Source organism: Adelges cooleyi, unplaced genomic scaffold, assembly GCF_023614345.1.
Source record: "Adelges cooleyi isolate 19-005CV unplaced genomic scaffold, UGA_ACOO_1.1 ACOO_flye_CR_arks_rails_tigmint_CR_PRNA_8, whole genome shotgun sequence".
Classification (NCBI taxonomy): domain Eukaryota; kingdom Metazoa; phylum Arthropoda; class Insecta; order Hemiptera; family Adelgidae; genus Adelges; species Adelges cooleyi.
The window spans coordinates 3,191,027-3,218,674 of NW_026096513.1; the positions used below are offsets into that span (position 1 = coordinate 3,191,027).

At 27.6% G+C, this 27,648-nt stretch overlaps 2 protein-coding genes across 2 annotated transcripts in view; both read left to right on the forward strand.

The window, feature by feature from the left end:
* Positions 1-14,989, forward strand: part of LOC126845751 (hemicentin-1-like) — a 142,940-nt gene extending 127,951 nt beyond the window's left edge. The window contains exons 8-9 of the mRNA XM_050584627.1: positions 5,723-5,878; positions 14,160-14,989. Of these exons, the coding sequence (XP_050440584.1) occupies positions 5,723-5,844 (122 nt within the window). The 3' untranslated portion in view covers positions 5,845-5,878; positions 14,160-14,989. The remainder of the gene's footprint in view (positions 1-5,722; positions 5,879-14,159) is intronic.
* Positions 14,990-19,228: 4,239 nt separating this feature from the next.
* LOC126845729 (probable protein BRICK1) overlaps positions 19,229-27,648 on the forward strand; it is a 195,687-nt gene continuing 187,267 nt past the window's right edge. Inside the window, exon 1 of the mRNA XM_050584584.1 lies at positions 19,229-19,233. The gene's annotated coding sequence lies outside the window, so the exon portion shown is untranslated. The remainder of the gene's footprint in view (positions 19,234-27,648) is intronic.

The following is a 27,648-nucleotide window of genomic DNA, read 5'->3' on the forward strand; positions in this document are numbered from 1 at the left end:
TAAAAATATATATTTTTAAAAGTTCTAATCGAGTTCTAACGAGGAGTTCTGTAGCGGTATATTATGGTTAGGTTATTATCAAGACATATTTTAACAAAAGAGTTGTTTACTTGAGTGTAATCAGTCATGATTTAAAAAAAAAACAATTTTAAGAGATTTTATTTTAGCTTTGCTATGTTTAGAATCGCCTTGTATTTTGCTTTACATTTTTATATGTTTAATGTATATAACTTCAACCTTTAACTTTAAAATGTAGGAACTTTGATGCAGTAGAGCAGAACACCTTTAATGATCAGTGTTTATAGCTATAATCGTTTTGGATGATATCTTATGCAAGTTGGATTCTCATAGTTTAAACAATGTAAAACGAGTATTATATTATACTATCATAATACTATTATATTATATTATCTTTTATGTGTATGACAAATAAAGATAAAATACAAAATAAACATCCACATTGGGAGTTCGAACCATAGTCAATTATGATTAACCATACTTAGGTAATAATTGACAAATTACCTTTGTATTAACTCTGTGGATAGGTAAAAGTTTTTGATTTCCAGTATAATGTTCTGTATTTCCAAACAACAATTAGGATTCTAAATAAGTCCCATATACATGATAATATATTCATCTACTCCATCATATCCTTCAAATGAGGTAGTTGTGAATACTAGTTTGAAGTTTTGATAAAATTAGCCTCGAACTCAGCAACATGGTATAAACTTGCAGCGTGATTCAACTGTGGTTTGTTTATAATTGAAACAGAGTGAGGCGTGTAAGTATTTGATTCTCTATGCTTACTATCATTACCATTATTTACTCAGCATTAAGATTTTATGTCACATACTCCAACTAAGTGTACACGTGCATTTGTTGCAATTAAACCTGTAAATTGTACGTGATTTGGTATGATCTTACCTGATTCGACATCATATACAAAGATAACGACTATTGTTGTTAGTACGTAGAAGAAAATGTTTGGCTTTTTAGCAGAAATATGATTAAGTTTGCCTAAGACATTTTAATAATGTATCTTTAAAACATTTATCAATATTAATCACAAAATATAAATAAACAAAGATGTATATTTTTCGATGAAGTTCCTATCAGTCTATTTATTTAACGTAGGGTCACAGTAAAATATAGTTAATAATAATTGCAAGTATTGCGTACTCAGAGTCGGATTAGCAGTTGTCATATTTATGCTCTAATTAGGGAAATGTATAATCCACAGAGATGAACAGTTTACAATACAGCAAAGAAAATTAATAACACTAAAAAGCTATACTGTTTCTTAACAGAAAAAACGTAAGAGAACTGGCGATTTAATTTTTTTTATGTTAATCAAATCTTAGGGAACGAAAAAACTAAAAAAATTATTTTTTAATGGTAATAATTATTCAGTATAAATAAGAGAGAAATCTCTACCGAAGTATTTTAGAATATGTTTACCCACCAATCTGGTGAATCCCGATGAATAATAAATAAACTAATATTACTCCCCTGATAATATAATTGTTTCAATAAGATATGTATTAATAATAATAATTTACCTAGCCATACACGCGAGAACTGATTCGTGTATGAAAATAGACTCTTTGATTAAACTTTATTAAGTTCTATGTGTGTAATATAATCGGATAGCAATTACACCGTAAGGGACGTACAAATGGAATAGATTGTTATTTATCGGCTTACCTAATACTAATTTTACCTAAACCTTTGATCAGTGAAAATAAGCGGCGTATTTAATCGACGGTGCGCGATGGTATAAATCACACAAATCCTGAGCATGGTTTACATTTACCAATGTTTGCTTCTGAAAGTTCAAAACCAGCAGTACTAACAGCCATTCTTAACGTTTATATGCGAGATAACCTTTACGCTGTTCTCGGTAGAACTTGTTTGATTCCGTATTATTACTATTCTTATTATAATATTTTAAGATTCCACGTTTTACGATAACATCCAATGGCCTTATGGGTTTCCGATATAGGTATTAGTATAAACCTCATGTTCATTGGGCGTGTAATTGTCGCAGGTCATTTGAATTTCTGGTCGTAAAATCGTCGTCAGGATATTTTTTTACGAGCTGATAGTCTGACTATTATAATATTTGGCACGCTCGAAATCCCGACCAGGCGCCACGACAACAGCCGGACATTACAACCGTAAATAATCAATTACATCCTCTTAAAGTACCGGAATTCCTGTGCTGTGGCTCCGCCGTGTTATTTTAGTCCAACTTTAATATTTTACGGGCTACAAAATCAATATCTATACGGATTAGTAAGTCTTGTTTCTCCATCATATCCAAAAAATTTTTACTACAAATCGATAATGATGATAATCCTTAAGTTGAATAACAATAAGCTCACATCTCACTTTCTGCTAAATCTAAGAATACGGTATCCTTATATTATAGCCAATGAAATTCAGTTATAATGCTTATAAGACAACAACCCCCCTTGGATAGTGAAAACATAATAAGATACATGAGGGTGTCAACACTATAGTGGTATAAGTCAATTTAATCTTAATTAGAGAAAAACAAGGTTTGATAAAAACGTTTGTATAATAAGCTTGTATTGTACTACCATTTACTGGTAGAGGTTTATGGCTTAGTTCACTTTACCTTTCGATAAATTGACTTCTTGAAATATGCTTACAATACTTAACTCAACTTTTACAAAAATGTGATTTACACCTCTATGGCCTTAACTCCCCTCAAATGTACAACAAATTTGGCATATAACCTGCTATAGATACACTGTAGGTAGCATCCGGCATTCAGTAGATATGACTACAAAACTTTAAAAAATAAACAAAACTTGAAAATATTTATCAAGACTTGGTTATTAAGTTCATAATACAAATTTAATGGGATGAAAATAATAATAGTTGAAAATTCAGTATTACTCAGATAAGATATTAAGCCTAAATCAAGTAACGTTTTACTGGTTTTCTAGGTGAATAACCTAAATTCTAAAATATAAACTACAATTTATGTGTACAATTTTTGGTTTTAAGTTGCTTAAAACTTTTAGACAATTTTCAAAATTAACATATTGTTGGAAAGGTTGTAAAGGGACCCGGCCGAACCTTTAAAATCAATAACTATGGTCGTAGAGCGAAGGGATGGAGAGTTATTTTAACATATTATTATATTATGATAGATTTACAATTTATATCATCGGCAATTTAAATAATATCTACTATAGGATAATATATTATAATACTCACATTGTTCCCGCCACAAAGCGGGAAGACAAAAATAACCAACAAATAAATTACGGTGTAGTTTTCCGTTGTTGTGGTTCTTTCTGCGGTGCGACCGTTTTTGGTGTGTATTATAATAAAACTGCGGCCGACCAATGAGAAGCGAGCAGCGTTACCACCGCCAATAGCAACAGTGCCAAGTTATTTTATGTAGGTAGATTAGGTAAAACGGAATGGCACAGCTTGTATTATAGGTTCAAATATCAGAATTTATTGTACTTCGTAATTTAGATATTATTATTGTCTTGCCTTTCCTGTGTATAACGATGGAAATAATTTTTATCACTAACTACCTTTTTTTAGGCCTTCAAAATAGAAAAATTATTTTAATGACCTTGATGATAAACTATTAGTATATGTGTTAAACAATTGTTGGAATTGATTGATTTTGAACTAGAATACATCGATGACCGGAATCATCCATTAACTCCAATCCAACAACTTTTAATTACATTAAGATTTTACAATCTTATCTGTTATCAGATATCTTGATAACCAATGAGAACGTTGGAATCGAGGTAACCGCTTTGGTAACGTTTTGTTATAGAATTTAACAATAATAATGTTATGGTGAAACTTATTTCACTTAACCAGATGTTAAATTTAAATTAATTGTTAACTAACATTGTGTAAAGAGTGTATTTAACAATAGTTTGTGAAACCGGCTGATTATCTTTTAATTATAACTTTACTGATCATTAGTGCCTACGCCTACAGGCAATATCAAAATATAAACTTGTATATTTTGTCGGTTTAGGAATTATGTAGTTGTAATATTGTCTGGGCCACATAGAAATGTCAAAACATATTAGAACCAACAACCTTAAATGACTCTTATAAACGAACAATGATTATTTAGTCAATTCCATTCGAGTAAATCACTTGATCAAATTTGACAATCGTGTAACTATCACACACTGCGTATTTGCTGTACAAAATGTAATAATGAAAATTTGATATACATAAAACTATTTGGGTGGTAGATATTTAATTTTCTAATAGTTATAAAAACAGACTTGGTGTTTTTCTATAAGAAAATTAAATGTTTTGGTGTCGTAGATTGGGTTATTAATTAGCACGTACCTACATATGTGCGTTTTTAATGTATTTACAAAACGTTGCGGTTTTGGTTTAAAACAAACAAATATTTATTATAAATGAATTAATGGACAGTGTTCGGAAAGGTTATAGAACCTTCGGCCAACCGTAATTATTATTACCTACGTTATATTTATAAGCAGTATGCGAGCTTAAGTGCGTGCATACGTTAACGTGGAATATTAATTATGCGGCTATGTACATCGATTAATATTTGGTTTCCAAGTTCAGACCGGTAACGGCTAAAGGTTCAAACAATAGCGATTTACAATATTCTCTCTAATTAATCTTGGGTTTTGTATACCTACTAATCGATTACAATGATTTAATAGGAAAATAAAATGTTGTGTAGGCACTATAAATATTTGGATAAGTAAGAGCTTGTAATGCACCGAAATTTACAAAAAAAAAGTATACTTTCAGTGGTATTACTGAATTACAGTGATTGTATACTAAACTATTAGTTCTTAATTCTTATATTTGATATTATAATATTATAACATATGTACTAACTAGTTAGCTTGAGTTTGATAGCGCGAGTCGCGGTTTCTTTTAGATATAAAATTATTAATTCTTTGACAAAAGTTCAGTGCATAACTATAGTGTTAGATAGTGACGGGCTAAATTGTATTTACGATCCTTCCAGATTATTGTTACTTAAGTTATGTACTTCTTTTGTTCTATTTACAATAGTTAGCCACAATTCAAAAGAAGTAAAATATATTGTATTTTATGTTGTGAGAAATATAAAGGGAAAATAAAATATCACTTAAAATCTAAAGGTTATTAAATTGTAGCACACACAATTCGTTATTTCACTGGTTTTATAGACAAGTATTTTTTGTTAGTTTCTATTTCTACACTTAGAAGTTTAGTGATATCGTTGAAACGCGGTGTTCGCGTACTAAACATAATGTATTCTGGATGGAGCAATTTTATGAATTGGTATATAAATATTCCACATGGATAGTGGCAGGTTTCAGTTAAAGCCAAAAGAGCTTTTAGAAAACTTACTGTGGAAATAAATCCGCATCTCATACGGTTCAGCAGAGTGTTAGATTGTATTCATAAAGGCCAAAGGGGCCAGACGTCACATGTTATGGTTTTCATCTCTCCAGCACCTCAAAATGTAATATATATACAAGCCTTTTTCTTTGGACTTCTTAGCGCCTTGAGTCTTATTGATAGAAAAAAAGCATACGATTTATTCGGGTTATATATGCTGTGTATAGTGTACAATGGTTCATCTATATTATCTAGAGTTTCTTTTATTTGTTTTCAATATTGTAAATGAAAAAAGAAAATTTTAATAAAGTTACATTTATTTTTATTTTTGCAGAAGGTGATAATATAGCAGCGATTCAAAGGCACGGTACGTCGTCCAGTCCATCGTTGATACTGATGGCCAATTTACTATTGGCGACTCCTTTAACTTTACACAGGCTATCAGAATTCTTTTGAATCGATAGCTATTTGTGTAATAAAACGGATTCCAGTAAGTAAAATAAATTATACATTTTTTTTAATAATTTACTATGTTTTTTTAATATCTAAAAGTTCTGTAAAATATTTAATTTAAATATTTGAGTATGAAAATAACACATCATTATAAAATTACTATCTCTCAGCTTGATATTGAAGCTAAATAAAATAAATTTTAATAGAATCAGTAGTTGAACACCATAAAAACTAGTAAAATTTAACTGTACTATACAAGTATTGAAAATGACCATTTCATTTTATTGTTCGATTGTTAAAAAAATGATATTTAATCTAGTTAAGACTATAAGTTACAATTTATTATTTTACCAATTAAAATTACTTTTTTAAAAACCCGATTGATTAAATTTGCATAAAATAGGTGAACTTGATAAATCAATTAATAGAAGTTGAAAGAAGTATGAGGAAGAATTGTTTAATTAGTATAGAATATCCCGTCATGTTAAAACTTAAGAAATTAACAAAATAAAGTTAAATGATTTTTCAGTCGAGGTGTGAAGAAGTTTACTTCTACATTATACTTCTTAGTTGTATTACACCAGAGTTAGAAATTATGTGTTAGTAGCATTTACTCTACAAGTTTTTTTTTGACGCTGAAAGTGGATCTTTGTTTTGATGTCTATTAGTTGTAAATATTTGGAAAAACTATATCAACAAGACAATGATTTGATGGTGGGATTTTTGTAGACTAGAAATTATGATAGGTACTTAGGTATCATGTCGTCCTTATCGTGTGTCATAACACTTCCAAACTTTCGATAGTATTTGACGAATATTTGGAATCTAACACAACCAACATACTCCAATGTTTTGTTTTCTTTCAAACAGTATGTTTAATGATTATTATTATGAACAAAGATTCCAATTTAATAATAACTATATACGTGTAAAAATGTGCTCTAAAAACCTAGAGAAACATTGCTTATAGTGCAGAATATCAAAACTAAAAGCAGCCATCAGCTTTATTTTTAGAGATATTTAATTTCTTTTTGTGCATTTTCTAATTATTTTTTATATGTTTAGTAATTTTTATCACTAGGAGAAATTAGCTTTACAGTACTATCATATTTCTTATAAATTAGGTACCGGCGAGAAGTATCCATAAAGATCCAAGTGTAAAGAAAATATATTTATAATATGATATTATAATATAATTTTATAATTATGTTATAATGGTGTTTTTTAATCTAATTTAAAGTTTATAAATATGTGCAGTCACTACTGAGTCAATGAGTACGTTTTCTGATATCAGCTCTATAATCATAATATAGTACCTTAACTATGTTTTAGTCAATCAAAAATGACCATTTTCTATAAGAAAATAATAAAGATAACTTTTAGTTTCATATCAAATAACATTTTTTTTTATATAGTTCAAAGACCTTAACAAAAACGTTAACGATAAAACTTGTAATTTTGTGGAAAATGTGTGTTATTATAATAAGGCATAATAAAAACTCAAATTTAGTTTCCCGTTTTGATTAATAACGCGTTTACTGTAGAGCTTTACGCATTTCGTTTTCTAGAAGTTTATAATGTATAAAAGAAAACCTCAAAAACTTTAATTAAAAAACTCATTATATTGGACTCTTTTGATTAAACCAGACAGTTCTCAGTTATTACAATTTTAGTAGAAAACTGTGTAGTATACATTAATTGTATTCGGTTTTCCTTTTATAAATTTTGAATTACCTAGTTTAAAAAACAAATTAAAATACACCGTTTCGATATAAAGTAACACGAACTCAAATAACATTATAGTGACAATCACAATAATTTGTAACGGACATATAACTGGAATAATGTCCGTAGCAAATTCAATGGTATTACTTGTGAATACATTTTAAATAACTTACACACTGTACAAAAATACTAGGTAGATTTGTTAAACCGAAATTCTATGGTAAAAAGATAAACGGTTGTGTGGTTACTCTACTATGTAATGTTATTATTAACATATTAGGCAATGCAATAAAACAACAGCTGAATATATTTATTTAAATGTATTTTAATAGAAAATATGTTTCAGTAGATTTGAGCATTATTCATTTGACAACAAATTTATAAATAACTTGTAACGTCAACACAATTTATTGTTTGCGTTTATTATTTTATTTTTAAATAAAAAACAGCTTAATCAAAAAAAAATATTAAATTTTGTTTTACTTATTACACTGAATATTTTAGAATAATAAATAAAATTCAAAACCAAACTGACTTAACCATATATAAAGTTTATCCGCTCAATGGCTGAACTTTACTTTTTTGTACATGTATTAAAATAATGGTATTTAAAAATGTATAAGAAGCAACGGGTTAAGCTGCTCTAAACATTGTGAGCCCTAGTTTATAAAAAATTGTCTTGGAAACATTTAAAAATATTATCTAAGATGTTTTTTTATGCACTTCAACATAAAGAGAAAAAAATTATTTATCAGGTTTTATTAAGTAACAAATAATATTTTTCTCGAGCTAAAAATTATTCATTATTCGTTAATAGTTACATTATTCGTCAAACCATTTATTATATCTATTATCTTACTTAAATTTTGCTTATGGCTGGGTAAACCATTTTGTTATCAACAAAATATACCATTTGAGTTTATTTTAATAATTCTTTTCAATTAAGTTAATAACATTGTTTTGAATGGACCAAAAAATAATGCACAATTCATTTATTATATTTGCCACAAAACCGCATGCACACTATTTACAACGGTTGTTTTTTGTATGCTATAATTTATTGGAAAGAATTAAGAATAAAATAAACACTAACTACATCGTGTTTGATATAATATGTCGATACTGAAATAATAACAAGACAAAACTTTAACGTAAAAACAATTCCGAAGGATAATATTTTATACATGTTTAGAGAGATAAAAGTTCTTACTTTTTATGATAATATGGGAATAAATGGATTGAATAAAGACAGATTTGTGGAGAGAGGTTTTTCTGACCGACCCTTATGTATGGGAGAAGGTGAAAAAAAACCGGTAATGTTTGAATTTCCCTGACAAATGGTCGTCAAGGTACTATGATTTCACTTGCATACCTACACAATGCGGCGTTTAGATGAACTTTTAAGTGATAAATATAATACAGACCCAAAAAACGTCCACTGAAAGGTTACCATATATCATAACTATATTATATTACTTGACATTTACCTAATAATTGTCATATCGAAATAATACTTTGGTTTTCTTAGTTATATATTACTCTCGCATGCTTATTATTACGGAAAATTATATGATATATTTATTACATCTTTCCACGCTTTTTTTATATAAACGCCAGGTATTTATTTAGATTGGAATCTCATTCTTCTACTTGGAAAACTGGAAATTGTTTATAAATGTTTTTCATAACCACTCGAATACATCCAAAGCGTGAATTCATATTTTATTTGTATACATAATGGTTGTAAATGGTCATCGCCACTTTTGCTCTTCTCTATATGAAGAATTGTGTTTACTAACATATTGGCAACCGCTACTCTCAATCATGATTGATAATATTAATTACTTTTTGAATGAAAATTGATACAATATATAAAAGCGAGTTTATTTATTAATACGTGTACCTTTACAAAAAGTTAATAATCATCTTATTTTACGACGTTTCAAACTTAAATATTATGTATGTAGTTTCTTTTATAAACAATAATGATGATTTACGATATATTAAAGCGATAAAACCGTCAATACATAGTCTCAAATGATATAATATCAGTGTGGATCTACTTAAAAAAAAACTGCAATTTTATTATAAAAGTACCGCATGATTTTACGATCGTTAAAATGATTTATACTAATATTTTTATTCGACGGTCGTAAAAGAATATTGTTGTAATCGAAATCGTTTTTCACAAGCCAAAATGAGTTTTTATTAAATGTCTAATATCAAAAAAACTAATAAATTTATAATAATTACCATAATGTACATTGACAGAAATTGAATTTTTCGGTATATAAACTAACATTACTTTTTTGAAAAGAATGTTATTTTTAGATAGTCAAATATGAAAAAAAAACTATATATATATATTTAATATTTCCAGTTAAACGAGTAGGGCCATCTTGATAAAGAGTTAAACGCATTCTACTTGGTTTGCTAATATTTGAACCCGAATAAGTTTATAAAAATCCGAACCGTGCCAAATATATTATGTATTTATATAGGTAGTATAACGCAGTTCTATGATACTGCAGTAAAATCTGTTTAATTTATGTTCTACTTTCGTTACTGGGTTAATAATAGGATTAAATTTTTGTGAAATAATTTTACCAATTAAAAATCAAAATTTTGTTGAATACATGTTAATTATGTTAGCAAGCAAATACTTTAGTTGCAAAACAATTATTTCAACAACATTTTGTTTTTTTAGAATTCTTCACCATACTACAAATATCCAATAGTTTGTAGATAGCTAGGACAAAAGCAATAATTTTATTTAACTATAAATACATAACCATTAATATAATTTTTCAAACTCATTCCTTCACATAATTAAAATAAAATATACCCGTTAATAATAATAATAATAATAATATATATATATATATATTAACATTTAAACAATTAAGATTTTTTTCTTTTGAACTATATTGTACGTTGTTGACTGCTGGAAATTATAACGACGAAAGTAGATAGTTAAGACATACACTTACTTATGACTATACTGAATTTGTTCAGTAATTTTTGCGAAATTTCATAATATTAAAATTTTAATTAAGCAATTTATAAAAAAAAATCAGCATATTGGACATGCCATGTTTTGATAAAAAATACATTTTGCACTTTAAATGCTTGTTATGCACAGCTCGTGTGTCAACGAATAGAACAAGTTTTCGGAATAATAAAAAATCGATAAAGGGTAACTTTGAATAATTCAAATAAATTTGATTTGAGCACGTAAAAGTGTCAACTCAACAAGCAAAAATGAGAAACAAAATGTATGTAAATATCAAAAGATTAACGTAAATGTATATATGTTTAAAAATATGAATGGGTGTTTTAACCTTTTGGCCTAGCACAACAAATAGGACGAGGTTTTTGACCTACGGAAAAAGGTTTGCTACTATAGATTTTGTTTGTAATTAATTAACAAAGAGGTCATACATTTTCCTCTAAACAATTGTCTAGCCAAATATCAACCTAAGATCGTGATACGTGATAGTATTCTTAATAATTATGACCCAACTTCTAATTATTTAAAGTGACGCTACCAGGCGGCTTACACACACGATGAGCTTCAAGAAAATACAATATCTAATATCAAAGCCATAAACAATATGATACAAAAACTGACCACCTCAACCTGGGGTGTACCAATTCCAACAGAACCAATTCATGAGGATTATATTGGGCACAATACAATTGACACAGTGACTAGCACAAGAGACAGCCGGTTGTAGAGATTGGTAAAAAATCATCGAAAATAAATTTCTCCAAATTCACCAAGACATAAATTACAGTGGTGGTCTAAGACTTAAATCGAGAAATCGAGCTCATATATATATGTTGAACTTATCGAGAACCGTTATATGAGAATCATAACATCTATCATCTACAGCGCCTAGAATGTGTTTTGCGAAATCGAATAAGCTCTGGTCGCTCCACAAATATTAAATGATGACAGTACAATCTGTGACTACGGTCAACCTTCTCACCTTGTCACATCCCCATATAAAAAAAAAAAAAAAAAACGGGACCTACATGACGTTACCAATGCAACATAATATATTTCGACAAAAGAACTTGACTATTCAATTATTAAGAAGGCAGAACTCGATATTTTTTTGCTAATCAATTGCATTTACCAACAAAATTATTATCGTTGTATTTTTAATTTTTAATTTGTTTTCTTTTTGTGTAATCTAGTAATTAATTTATGTTCAATTATTTACTTGCAAATGTATTTTATATCATACGATAATAATAGTAGTAATAAAGATGGTCATCATTTAGCTGCATTAAAACTCAATGAAAGCTAATATTTTAAATAGTTTATTAGTGTTTGCAATTTAGGGTGGATTCCGTAATTTTACAACGTTTTTAAGTCCTGTACACATTTATTAAATATTTTATAAACTGAAATAGAAAAAAAGGAAAGGTCGTTCACCAACGTAAGCATCTATTATACTTATATGAAAAGATAAACTATAGTAAAAATGTAGTACCTTTGGGTATTACTCTTACGTTACTTAAAAAACAAATTATGGCTGTCCTTATAAAAAATACAATATACAGTAATAAATGAATAATACTGTTCACATATTTTGTCCATCATTATTATTTTACTATTACTTAAAAAGTAATGATAAATTAAAAATCTATAGCAAAATATAAAATTTTTTACATTTAACTATTTTTCGTTGTTTCAAGTATTGTAAAATTATGAGTTAACAAAAAGCCATCTACATCTTTAAATGACGAAGAGACCAATGTTATTTGATTGGAATCCGATTTTAAAAATAATACCAAAAAGTGAGCATTGCGCTTACAAAAAATATTACAATATTCGTTTGCACATAAGATAGAAAATATTTTTACACAGATCTCGATCGACAATAAAAATAAATTATGTCTTAGTAAATTCTTTTTTTTATTGTCTTTTATAATATATTGATTTGATTTTCAATAAAAATGTGTTTTCTATAGTTCTTTCTCTCCAGAGTCTTTACAGGTCGTCGAAGCAAATCGAAAACGAGTTTTCTCGGAATAGCCAACCCAAAAAACTTTGTTGGAAAATTTGTATTCATGTCATGATGTATTGTAAAACAAAATATGTAACAATGGCCACGCTATACGTTGATTGTTAATGCTTTTGATTTATGTGTAAGCCGGCTGCCGGCAGTAACATGTATACAGCTTGTGGTTTTACCTACAATTTGCTGGTGTATAGCTGTTGGTCTATATTTTGTACGAGCTAAAAGTTTGAATGAATATCGAATAGTTTTTAACATTTTAATCAAACCGTCTCTTTTTCATCATCCATAGAAAAAGTGTCCGAACCCTTAACGTTATGTTTACACACAATAGCATACATTTATGATGAGTAATAGGTACAGTACTGCAAGAATCTGTTAAATGCGGTATTGTTTATTACAATGTTAATGTTCGTTAAATCATTATAACAATGACAGTTCCATCAACTTTGAGTATATTTTCTTAAGAATTGTGTAAAAGTACATTAGAAATGCTATATTAACATATTTATTGTGACAAAGCAGTTACGGATTTTTAATTACGTCTTGTTTATATTTTAAACTCATTCCAATAATAAAAAAGTTATTTTTTTTAATTCTATCGTTTGTCTTGTTTTCCTAATGTCCCCAATCTTATTTTTCTGAATTATTGAGATATTAAGTTATCAAGTGGTGCGTTAATCGCAGTTTTCCGGTGGATCGGACGGCACAGAACAAACCACAATACAACCGTAATGAACTGTTCATTACTTAACTACTAAATCGTTTGCTCTGGAAATAATTGTTTAATTCGGTTAAGTCAGTTTCAGACTTTACTTTTTGCTATTGACCGAATTCCTAAAGTTTCATAAGTACTTAGCTGAAGATTGTTCAACAAACAGTTGAAAAATAAATATCCAAAGGTATTGTTTTTCGTTTGATCGATACAGTAAAACTCTATGCACTATATTATTTTATTTATTATTTACTTAATTGTTCAGTCTGGAGTATTCCAAAATGATACAGATTTGAATAAAGACAATCACTTTTTAAAATTGATTTAGTCATTTACACTCACTATAATAATATTTAACCTATACATTGTTCGCTTATCTTTCTTTACTTCAAATTAAGCTACTAACAGTCAATTTATTTTACTAGAGTTGTCTCAGAACAGTGTAGAAGTTCATATGAAATTAAGTTGGATTATAAAATAGAAAATATAAGATAAAAATGTTATTAGTTTAAAAGGTCATTGTCCTCTTTCCCACTATCTCGTTAGTTGTTCAACATCTTGAATATGCCCAAATAATTCAATTTTAGGTCAAACAATAGTTTTGTGCAGAGATTTATTTCCCCATTTTTTTTTTAGTCTAGCATAGAAATTTTCCTTTCTTATATCTTAGTTATATTTTATATCGTGTTCTGTCTTATTATCCAAAATAATATTTTATGAATAAATAAAATTACTAAATAGTAGCAGTTGTATGATATTAAAATGTTCTATAATATTTTAATTAAAATAAAATAAAATTGTATCTATCTTGAGTGATTTATTAAACTTGCATTGTTGTTCTGTTTCAGGAATTCTGAAGATGAGAATTTATGAGGACGGTGTTTTTTGGATTTTGAATTAATTTAAACACGGCGCTATATTGTTTGATGGTTATTAACAAACTTAGGCAGATATATTATACTAAATGATTCGTAAATTGTTCTTATAATTTATGACAGTTATCACATTTATACAGATTTTAATAAAAATATGTTATACAGGGGAATAATGTACATATTAAATAAGATTTTCAAAGAAAACAACACAATGTTTGTAAAATATTGTTTTAATAAACCCAAAATCATTGATTACATTGCTTATCAGAATCAATTACTATATTTTACTGTTTTTTTTAATAATTCAAAAATATATGCATTTATAAAAGCAAATATAAATTTCCATAATAGAATAGATTCAGTTTTGTTTAATGTTTAAAAATATATTTTCTATATCAATAATATTGTGTAGATTTAAAGATATTTGATTGTTAATCAGGCGAATGTAAGAATTTTTTTTTTTTACTAATCTGTTTAGAGCTATGTTACCAGTCATACCATCAAGTATTATCAAATGTGGATTATTGAAATATTCAATTACATAAAAAAAAAAATTATAATAATATAACGTTGTTACAATACAAATATGTTAAGGTAAAAACACGGTCAAGCAGGGGACTATTTGGTAGTGATATGATGGCATTATCTGAACAAGTAAATCAATTCAAACATTGCGTCTGCCAAGTTTGATAATAAAAAAAAAAGACGTGTTCTTAAAAACTATTGTATCATATATTTCAATGTGAATTTTGTTTTAGAATATAATGTAGTTATAAACTAAAAATCTACTTATGTTTATTTAATAATTTAAGTGGTAGGTTAAATATTACTGTTTATAAATATTGTCAGATATAATATGAGAATATTATGCCGATTTATAAAAATAATATGTTAATATTATAAAATTAAAACTCGAACAGTTCTACTTGACTTACTATATAAATCGTATGTAAATAATAGTACTATGTTGTTTTGCTATAAGAATATGTTAAAGATAAATGTAACATTCAAGTTATACGAGTTGTTATTTGTATCCTGTTCGATTCTTGATTTAGGATGATCAGAGAAATTTTATTATTTGACATGCTACAGAGTTCTGGGACACATTGTGCTATGACTATAAACTAAAACTAAAATTTTACGCCCACTATCAGAAAATCTATGGTAAAAGTTATAATATAACTGTTTCGCAAGATTACGGCACACTTGATAATTTGTTTGTTTTCGTGTAGCTTTTGCTCTACTTGGTAGAAGAATGGTAGTTTTTTTTCTCTAGCCGAAAGTCGAATCGATGACAGCGAGTGGTATGCCTACACAGTACGGTCTCAGACACTCATCCTATACTTAAAATATAATATTGTATTATGTTCATCGTAAAACTGAAGTGTGCATTACGTTAAATGTAAATACACATTAAATGCTGAGAAGTTTGGTGATGGCGATATTATATTATTAAAATTTTTACAATATATTAATAATTTTATGAGATTTTAATAATACTGTAAAGCTACAGTACCAATGTAGCCGTGCATTATGTTACAGAGAGAATAGATAGTTTATAGTATAAGATAAATGCGGATGATTTAAAAACATCTAGGAAGAACAGTTAAAAACACTTCTGTACAACGGTTTTAGCACTTTAAGATTTCTTAATAATCCTAATAACGTATTGTTTTTTTTTTTAAATTTATATCTAGATTCTATTTTAGTTATCAACACTTAATTATTATTATGGAGTACACATACATTTCCTAAGTGTACTTAGACCATTTAAAAATTCACCATATCGATTTTGTCTTTTTAATTATATTTAATGGATTTAGTTTCAATTTATGGATTACAGATTTAAGCTCATGTAATTAATTTAACTGACGACTTGTCCAACTGAGAGCATTACTAAACATAACGAAACAGTAGGTTTGGTCCCGGACTGTATAAAATGAAATGATGAATATAAAATCGATTAGATGTCTTATATTAATTCGTGGAAGATGCTTTTATTATATTTACAATTCGATGGTTATTTGTCTATGGTAGTTGAAATGTATACACGTGATTAATAATTGTTCAGCTCGTGTGTGTTAATGTATGTTTTAGGGTTAAGTTTATCCCACATATTCGCTTTATGGTGCTCTTAAGTTTACTGATCCTTTTAAGTTTGTTAATTGATATTTGTGAAATTGTAAATAATAATTAGAGAATGTCTAAGTACAAAAGAAGAGATTTCACATAAAATCGTTGGTTTATTTGAATGCGATAATTAATCTTTCCCTTTAGTTTTAAAATAAAATTAACGTTAAGTTTTTACATTATATAATATAATATAGAACGTAATAGTATGTTATACGACTTTTGTATGGCAAATATTTGGTTTTAAATACAAGTATTGATAAAAAATACTTCAAGTCATTACTTAAAATCAGTTAATTCAATTTATTTATCGTGGTAAAAAAAAAGTCTGTCTGATTGAAAAATATGAACAGATTTATAAATATAAGGGACTGATTACAGTAAGTACTATAAGTAGGATCGCATTAATTCTTAGAAATCAGTACAATAAAATTAGGTTCCTATTTCATTATTGTTTAGCATTAAAAGCACAAAATTAATGTCTTTAGGGTCTCATCATCTTATTCATTAAAGCATTTGTAGCTAAAGCTGTTATGCTAAAATATTTTCTTTATATTGTGTATAATGTCTTTAAAATACTTTTTCCAAAAATATCATTAATTAAAAAATATTTTGTAAAGTTTACCTAGTAAATCTTTTATAATTAATTTCGACATTAGAGAAGTACTAAGAGTATCCTAACACAGTACAATTTTTAAGCACTAGCTTAAATAGCTTTGATCTCAAATTGGTTAAATTTATTTATAAAAATACTTAAAAAAAAAAGTATAACCAAAAAATCAGCGCCTTTTAGGCCTGTTAGATTTTCCAAAAAAAAAAACGTGAAAAACATACCTAATATATCTAATATATAAGGTATTTAAATTCAGGAAAAATATGCTTTTCTGACTGTAGAGTTGGAGCAACGCTATTCTATTGTTGTATAAAATAATTTCACCAATTTTTTGAAAGAGAGTACTAATATTGAAAACATTGTTTTACGCTTTTAATTCATAGTAAGTTTTGTATATAGTTATTTTCACTTTACCAAAATAACCGGTTAAAACCAAAATAAATGTAATATCATATTATATTATACTGTAATCTGTGAGCCAATACATTTTAGCTCTGTTTTGGACAATAGTGAACAGACACGGATGAACTAACACTGTGGTCGGAAACAATAAAAAATATAGCTTTAACTCATTATAGAAGTACGTGAGTACCATTGAAATAAAAATCACAGTCACGCTTAAAATGTCAGTCGACGGTCAACAAAATATTTTCACTTCGATAAACAATGGCGATTAAAAATTTTCTCTTAAGATTCAATTTGACATTATATTATCTCTAATGTCTAATATCGGTTCAATAACTTGGAAAATTTGTATTCGTTGATGTGATTTCCTTGGTACTTTTAGAATACAAATTGACCACTTCAATATTGATAAAAAAGTAATTATTATTACATAATACAAGACTCCATAAAGGTTTGGCACTTTGCTGATGCTTAAGATGTTGGTAATATGTTATGCAGAATTGCATTGTAATCCGTTAATATTGCTCATACTGTTGTGCCTCTCTGAGAAAAAAAAAATAAAATACACACCTTGGTGTGTCCAAAGGATGAAAACATTAAATATTTAATAAATTACTTAATGATTTTAATTCGTGAATAAGTTATCACAAAGTTTTAAAACTGCTTTTGAAAAGTTTACAGGACTTTAGTACAACTGTATGTTGTTGATTATGTTGGTTTAGCCTTCTATTCGAAGTTGGCAAGTCATTATGGTTTTACAATAGCATGTATATTTTTATTTTTTTTTTGTGATTGTCCTCACGTCATCGTTTGAATCACTGGTATGCAATCGTTTTATTATTACAAGCTATTCAGAAATGTTGTTTTTTCTTGTAAAGTAATAATTGTTGTGTCGAACACTTAAAACGTCAACAAAAGATTGGTCACAGCTGACAAAGAAACTTTAGCTTTGCATTTGAACAACGTTCAAACGACAATTGAGGTTTTTCAAAGTTGGTAGTCGATTTTCAATAGTCAAAGACGTTTAATCGGACGGCAAACGATTTGTTTTTGGATGAGAATTTTGTGTATTTTAAACTATAAGGATTATCATGGTCGGACGACAGGCATGATAAACAAGCGTCTTCATCTTAATGTTGTTCGTGGTCATACGTCAAAAATGACAAACTACTCCGATGCTGGTAAATGAAATGATCGATGGTAAAAAAAAAAAAAACTTTTAACCAATAACTTTTTATTTCCGTTCATTATGCAAAAAAATGTTTGTTGATATTTAGTCGAAAAGTTGCGATGAGAAAATATTATGTAATGTATAAAAACCATGCAATAAGTGTAGTCAAATAAAAATAAACGCTAAACTATCATCTTGTACGGATTCGAATAACGCGGTAAAACGTTTGTATCCTTGTTGTAGTGTTGTTATAACTATTTAGTAAAAAATCTTTCAAGGTTTACAAGATTAAAAATGTGGTTTTCACGGAATTTTACCGTCCGACTTGTAAACAACATAATATGATATACCGCAAAGTTTACTTTTCATCCCTTATTTTAAGTACCTCGTGTGAAGTCTTGAAACATGACACGATTGTAAACATGCAAGTATAATACCTGGAAACTTGGGGTTCTTTGTTTCAATCATAATCGTGGGTGCGCGTGAAAAAGGGGTTAAGTCAATATTTTGCGCGGAATGAGTTATATACACCGAAAAATTCAGAAAAAAAAACTCTATGATTTGTGCTTTATAGTTTAAGTCTAAGTGTAGTATTCAATGAATTTATTAGAATAAGTGTTTGTTGAGTTAAGTCACTATTTTTCTCATTTTAGTGTATTTTGTGATAAGTCGCCTTAAATCTTTTTGTATTTACAATTTAATAGTGTAACAAGAGTTATACAGACTTTGTTATACTGACTTAAATCTTTTTGAACCACTAGTTTAGTGATAAAAGGGTTATGTCTGTTTTCCCTCCATATTAAATTATGATATCAAGAGTGTTGTAATCACAACACATTAATCAATATCATTAAAATACGTATCCAGTTACGGTTGAAGATGATGTCGAAATAATATTATTATTATTAAAATTACTTAACCCTTTTATTAAAAAAAAAAAAATGAATGAATTCAACTCGATAAGATTTAAATCAATTTTTTTTTTAAACTTATAACAGATTTTTTGTTATACATTTTTATAAATTCTAATTTATACAGGAAAGTACAAAACAAGTTGTTTTATTATCCTATTCAAAAAATATTTATTTTATTCTAATACCTGATCTTACATATTCTTCTAAGCCTTATTTTCCATATCCTGAAAAGTTCATAGTGGTTGACTTAACCCCTTTTTCACGCGCACCCACGCATTATAATAAACTTCTCCTCTATATAACATTGTTTGAACTTAAGTAAGAAAAAAAAATTAACTAGTCATATGACTAAGAACGTTTGACTTAACAAAAATAATACGAGTCGGGTGCCAATAATTGAGTTCTTTTTTTTTTGCGTTATATTCATTTTCATATTTAAAATTCATACCAAGTCCAAACATACAAAATAATACATGTTTAGTGCCTACTACTATAATATATAATGTAAATCGTTGTATTTTGTGTCAGTCGCCTGGTGCTCTGTCAAGCATTGTACAATTTAATTATTGAACAGTGTATAAATTATTATAAAAAAGTAATGATGATGTATTCGTTTCGACCTTTTAAACATTTTTTTTTACATATATAGTACATGCCCAAACGTTGTCAAATTAGTATTTAACATATAGGTACCTATCTTAATTAGACTATTTGCGTGCGTGTCGCGTTATGCGAACATTATTTCACACTCCATTTATATTTTAACAGTCTTGTTTTTTTTAATTTTTCCTTCTATGCCCATTTGTAATAAAATATTAAAACAAGTCTGACTTGCTGTAAAAGTGTTTAACAAAATCAAAATCAGTTTTTTATAATAAAAAGGCTTTCGAGATTTTCATGGAAGTTTATTCTAGAAAACTAACAGGATGAAGGTTTCTGAGGTTTTGACTGCCATTCGTGCGTAAAAGACGTGTTGACTATAGATAGATGTTAAAAATTCAGCGATGACATCGTAGACAGTTAACTGTAAACTTATAAACTTATTGAAAGTAATTGACTAGTAAAAAAAAACCTTTGTTTATTCATTAAGCTCACGTGTCCGGTATCCAGGTTACTTACTTTAAACAATTTATGTTTTCGATTTTTAGAAATATAGAACCACAGGTCACTCCAATAATACGACCAATTTATAATATTACTAGACATCTTAGGTGCGATTTTTCTTTTAATTTTAGGGCTGTTCAATAGCCACTATATTATGAACAGACTTTTTCATATCGAACACATACATTTTTAACAGTATACGCAGTATTGTAGAATAAATGGATATTACCAAAAAATATTGGGATTATAATGTTATGTTGTAAGAAGAAAGTAAGAGAAGTACAGGGAAAGTAAGAGAAGTACAGGATAGTATAGCAAATAGCTATGTGTACATAATTCTTGCCATAACCCAAAGAAGTTTATGTTGGAACAAATTTTAAAGCGCCATAAAACTAACTAGGTATGGCATTTGAAATGTGCACATTTTTTACTTGGTATTAGTTTTAGCGAAATTTAGGAAATGCCAGCAGTGTTTTTGAATATTATGCTCGAACAAACATTATGGTAAATGATAAATAGTAGAAGTGTGTCTTTTCACTTGTGACTTTTGTCCAACTCTAGTTTCTTATCGAACATTTACTTCTTTATTTATTCAACGTATTTGTTTTTGCTTCGTTAAACGACATTTTTTTTAGAATTTTTTTCTAAACTTCTTTTCTTTTCAAAAGTGACTGACTAACTATCACAGTTAAATTACTTCTATCTGTCACCAATATCAAAATATCTTTGCCGCTTTTACTCGGCTCGCAGATACTATATTTTCTTTATTGTGATTTGGTCACGTCGATACTGCTACTCTATTAACATGAACTCTTCTGATATTTTTTTCTCGCTATTGTTAAACGAAACCTATACAGTGCTTTTTTGTACTGCTAATAAAAATTGAATCCAAAATTGGTTGGTCTAATCATAGTTTATGTTATATAGTTATGTCGTGATAATTGTGTTGTGATAATTTATCTATTAGTCAATATTTCATCGATAGTGTAATTGTATGCCGGTAGAAGAGAAGAAAATTTAGTAAAAAAAGTAAAATAATGTGTACTTTCCTTGTTACTTTCTATGATAAAATCCAGTTTAAAATCAAATTCTGCAAAACAATTTTTTTTTTAAATAATTGACTGCGAAATGTTCATACTAACTATTTGAGGTTTATAAAAGTAGCACAAAAATTTGTTTTTTTCTTTCTAAATTGTAACATTTTTTTCCGAAAACTTTGTTTACAAACTTGAGATCTTTTTATACAATTTTATATATTGGCAATAATTAAGTTACTGTGTATAGTAATGATTGGTTTTGTTAATATAGCATTTAATATAGTATTTAATTCGATTATTCGTTGGAACACATTTCAGCATGAAATCTTTTAGAACAACAATATATCATTTTTATATTTTGAAAACAATTCATTGGCGATAATGTGCCTGTTTGAACAATAAACCATTTCGAGACAACGAAAAACGCCTATAAAAAGTGCATCTAATCGTAAAAGTCGTCATCTCAATAAAACGTTTTCCACGTAAAACCACCTTATAAAATATATGAATTGGTATATATGTAGTGAGAAAAAATCGCCAACTTTTTTCCCCTTATCTATCTAAGCCATGATTCGTCTTTACTATACATATATTTATATATATATGGCATAATAATACGTCTGAACCAAATCATTGGGAAATGCTTTTTGCCACCGGGTATTATGTAAATTCAATAGCGCTGTCCCACAGGAATTTACGGTCACGGTAACGGCAAACACAAACCGCTTCAGGTAAATATCGAAAAGGGTAATCTAAATGTTCACCGGTTATTGTCATCGAGTATAGATTTGCACATGAATTATTGTAAACGGTCTCTAATTAACGCGATTGTGTTGCATTTTGTTGTCCGGTCAACACACTCATATGTGAACATCAGCTCTCAGTTCATTCGTTTAACGTCACGATAACAATAATTATTTTATCACGGTATTATAAAATAAACAGCTAAACTTAGCAAAAAAACATCCCCAACATATAGAACAGAAAAGCTATTGGATCTCGAAAGACATTCGCTCTAGTATCGGTATGTAAATAGTTTGTATATTTTTATTATTCCTACTTTTAAGGTTAAAGCACAATGGGGTAACTGTGTACCACCTTCAAAAGCTCACCATAAAATGGACAAGCATTGTTTAAATTAATCGCATAGGATATTAGCTCAGTAGCATCCAGATGAACTTTGGTTCTGATGGAGTACTGCAAACAATGAAATCACTGTCAAACGTTTCTAATCTGTGGACAACCGACTTCTCACTCTTCCAGCTTTGTATTGTGATTGATTTACACTAATGTATTGGATTTAGACTGTGCTAGATTCCTATAATCGTTCAAAAATATTCATAAAATTATCTTTTAAATATTTTTCCATTTTTCTAATATATCGTGAGACATTTTTTTGACGTTTAAGAGCTATTATTAAATATTTCACGTTCATTAAGTGTATAGATTGTATTTGTTACTACATGAAAATTTATAATTTTGTTAAAATACCTAAATGTATACATATTTGCAGGCATAAAATATTTTCATGAACTAAAAATGTATAACATGTTAACGTATTTTCAATTACAAGTGTCTATAAAGTAATTGATAGTCTATAGCTTCAACAGTCGAATTTAATATTTCAATGACATTTTAGTTTTAAGAAAGCTGTCACAAGAAAAATAACTTCTTCGTAGAACAACAAAAAAAATATAGATGTATCGAATACAATATCTTATTTCGTTCCGTTGCGTCTTTGGATGGCAGTACGAAAATCCTTATTATACTTATTGGCTTTTAGATTCGATGAAACTTACATTGAAGAATGTTAGAAGATTGTGCAGTCAATGTAACAAGATTTGATTCTAGGTTCCAAAATAAGAGATATTATCTGCAATGGTAGGAATGTTAATACAAAACAAATATACTTAATTAAAAATAAAATAAAAAAATTACTGGATAATATTTTAGTCACGCTCCTATTAATACCAAATGACTACGGACACTAGCGTCAATAGTGTTTTTATGTCGTTAAAAAGTTTGATGTGTTTTTTCCACGAGCTTATTAAAATGTAGTTGGGTTATAGAAAAGTTTTTCATTGTAAAAAATAGAAAGACAATATTGAGTTTGCTGTTTATGTATTAAAACATCTATTTCGGATTATCCGTGTTCCTTTTTTAATGAACAAGGAAACTTTTTTAATAATCTAAGTATATCTATACAACTGGACCTGAGTCATTTAATTTTTAATAGGTCTTTGGAACTCATATTTATCAGTTTTAAAAAACGTTTTAATTAATATTGGGAATTCATTACTTATAAGAGAGTAATAGGGTCACAGACAAGCTAATATTTAAAAAAAAAAGTTTTTTTAAACCTCAATAAGTAAATGAAACCTTACCAAATTACCTAAGTGTAAACTATTGTACCTAAATCGCGCAAGATAAAACTTATATGGTAGTGAAAAATAATTATCACTACTAATACTTATGAACCATATAATTGACATAGCTCTTATAGCGTTATTATTCAATTAAATATTGTTTGATAAAAAAATGTTTTTAATATTTTTTCCATGAGAACCAAAGACAGTCCTAAGTAAGTTTTGAGACAAAAAAAAAATTTGTAATAAAAAACTCCCCTAAATTAGGTTTATTTATGCTCAGTACCACGGGGCTCACGATTTTTTGTTAAAATCTTGTTAAAAAACAACTTGTTAAAATCGTATGTCATATTATGCTGTAGATAGTAAACAATTTTAGGAAAAACTTTAGTCAATAAAAAAACCAATAACGACAATATCGATGTTAGAACTTAGAGCATCATAATATGAGCAATAGAAAAGACGACGAGTCAAAATGAAACAGATGCTTTTGAGTTCAAAGTAATATTTTATACTTATGCCTTATGGTGCATAAAAAATATCATAGAAGCTCACCACATTACGTTAACATTGGTCATTGCTCTTATAATAATTGCAACGCGCTCTAACGGTTTAGCCAAGAGTCCGACTTTATGTTTACTTAGAAATCCTTTTTGAATATTATTCGAATTTGTATCAAATAAAAAAAAAACATAAAAATAATTATTAAATAGCATTCATACCATCATTACAAATAAACAATAAAAACATAGTTATCCGAAACTGGTTATCGACCAGTCAACATTTTTAGTACATTATTCTCAATTTTTAAAAAGTTAATAAAATATAATATGCACGTTACTATTTAACTTTCAAAAGTTGCTATCAAAAAAACTAAGTTGGGAGGGGGGTAGAAACAAAAAAAAAATGGGAAAAATTAAGATCATATTGTATAAAAACAATATGAAAAAAAAAATGTAATTTCTCATTAAACCCTGTGAGATATTAAATGGTTCATGATAAAAAAATCACCCGGTATAAACTACATTATACCTTGCTTGTATAGAAACATTAAGCTATTTGTTTAAGATAGTAAAACTCAAGTCGATTGGCGATGCCTAAAAGGAATCGCTCCACTCCAGTTCAAAAATTTAGTTTAAAAATAATACTTTTACTTAATAAATTGTGGTTTTTAATATTAATATTTTATTATTATTAATAAATACAATTTTAAGAATTACAAACACCTTCACATTAAATAATACCCATGGGTTATGTATAAAAAACACATTAAAATCAAAAAATTTGACTACCTTAATTTATTGTGTAATCACATGCCTCGAAATAAAAAAAAATATTATTCAAAATAAACGTATAATATTTTTAGTAAGCATAATATAAGCGACACCTAGCCATAATTAGAGAAAGCGGTGAGTTGGCCAATAGATGGCAGTTGTGTATTCCTTTTTTTCTTTTATGTACCCAATCGATATTAATTTTCAAGACGAAGAATAAAGTCGACACTAGATTGCTCTGTACTTACTAAATATTTTATCTTTAATTCTAATGATTCGATAAGTTTGAAATTAATTCGTATTGTAGGATGAGCCATTTAATATTATTGTTTTATTCGATACCAATTGGACAATTTCTGAAGAGAGCCTTGATTAAATTCATAAGAAATATTTTGAGAATTCAGGCACTTGGAGAAAGATGAAGCTATTTATAAAATAGTTTAAATACTTTTTTTTTTAATTTTTACGTTAGAATTTGTAAATTATAACTCTGTTTATACAATATACATACTACTCGACGAGTAATAATTATTCTGCACGTTTTATTTATTTGTAATTTTCATAGTAATTTCGTTTATAAACGAACTGTAAAACAAAATAAGTAAATTTATTAGAATTAAAATAAAAATGTACAACAGAGTAAACCTCATACATATTCTACTTAACGCATTATCTGTTTTTATGTTTTCCATATCATGTTTGTATGTTAAGACTCTACAAGCATGATTTAAAATTACATAACACTGTATTTTATTTCTATAACCATTTTTTTTTGTATTTAAATTGTTATAGGTACTATTGTATACTTTTAAATAAATTCATCGCCGAATAATAAAGAATACATAATAAGGACATGTATACGTTTATCATTATTATATTAGAGGTAATGATAAAATAATACAAAGTCTATTCTTGAAAATTTTCTACTACTATTTCGTATACAAAATACTTTCTATTAGTTTTTTTTAAATCGTATTCTTGAAATTGCGTTTTCCATTACTCTTAATTACATGCCATGTAACGGTTTAGCAAAAGGATGCCCTTATAAATTTCACAGTCATAAGAGTCATTCTGAACTAATGCGAGGAAAATTTACTTCCTTTTTTAAGGTTAACTTCACCAGGATTAAGATCATTCTTTAATCACCCTCAAAACTACCTTGACTTTTTAAAATTATAGTTATATATAATATTCAAATTCAACAAGCTATGATTTTTAAAAACATAATTCAAATTAATTTTTTTATTATTTAACTACAGCTTTAACTTTTTTTATTTAAAATGGACAAGTCATTTTTATAAGATTTATAAATTATACTGACAGTATTAATGGATTTAAAATAATTATTATTCTTTTTTTTGATTATGAATTGATAATATTAATTTTAAATGTTTAATTGTAAGCATAGGCAAACTTGAATGGCTACAGTTCTTTTAATATAACTTCTGTAATATTTAGTTTTACTTTTATTATAATAACTATTTAAGTTCTGTGTTCAAAACAAAAAATGTTTTTACATTTTGTAATTAATATATGTATATTTAACTTCAATAAACATTAATTGAGGACACTAAGAACCAAAGGATAAAAGACATTTGTTTTATAATCTGTTGGAGGCTTTACACATAACTATGGTTAAATTTTTTCAAAAAATGATCCCTTATATCCCTTGGTTCCTAGGGATACATACAAACTATAATGCAATTCATTTTCTAACAAATATATATTTTTTAAAAAGAGTTATAAAGTACCTCAAATATTTATGAAATTAATAATAAATACTTTTTTACAAAAAACTTTATCTTAAAACCCCGTTTAATCAAATAATAATATTAAATGTGTTTAAGACATGGCAGGATTTAAAATCAAAAACAAAAAAAAAACGGAGGGTAAGGCTAGTATGACATAAGCTGGTGGCGGAGTCTCATTACCTGAGACAACTCATGTGGAAGATAGGATATTGTTCACTATCTGTGTGATAGTGTGTGACCTATATTCTACAGAATCTAAAGCTACTTTTGATTTTTTATCAACGCAACCAACATCATCTGTAGAAACATTCTCTTCATTATCGTTTGAAAAGTCACCTCAAGGTTCTGTGAGCATTACTAATAGTAGGTAAGTATAATTGATTGACAATGACATTTTTTACAATTTTAAATATTAGGTGCTATATTCTAATATGAGAGATAACACAAAACATAAAATTAATAACAAAATGGAGTTTATTACAAAACTTCAAAATTAAAATAAATTATTAAATTAAAATATTTAATTATTGTGCTTGATTCTTTCTAGACATAAGACAACAACTGTCAACTGCTGTTATTAATATAGCTGAACCTTCAAAATCAGCTTGTAGTGGATTAGATGAGGGAAATATATTTAAAATCCCATTTAAAGAAAAACTGTATGAAAAATATTTAATCATATGTATTAAGCAAACTA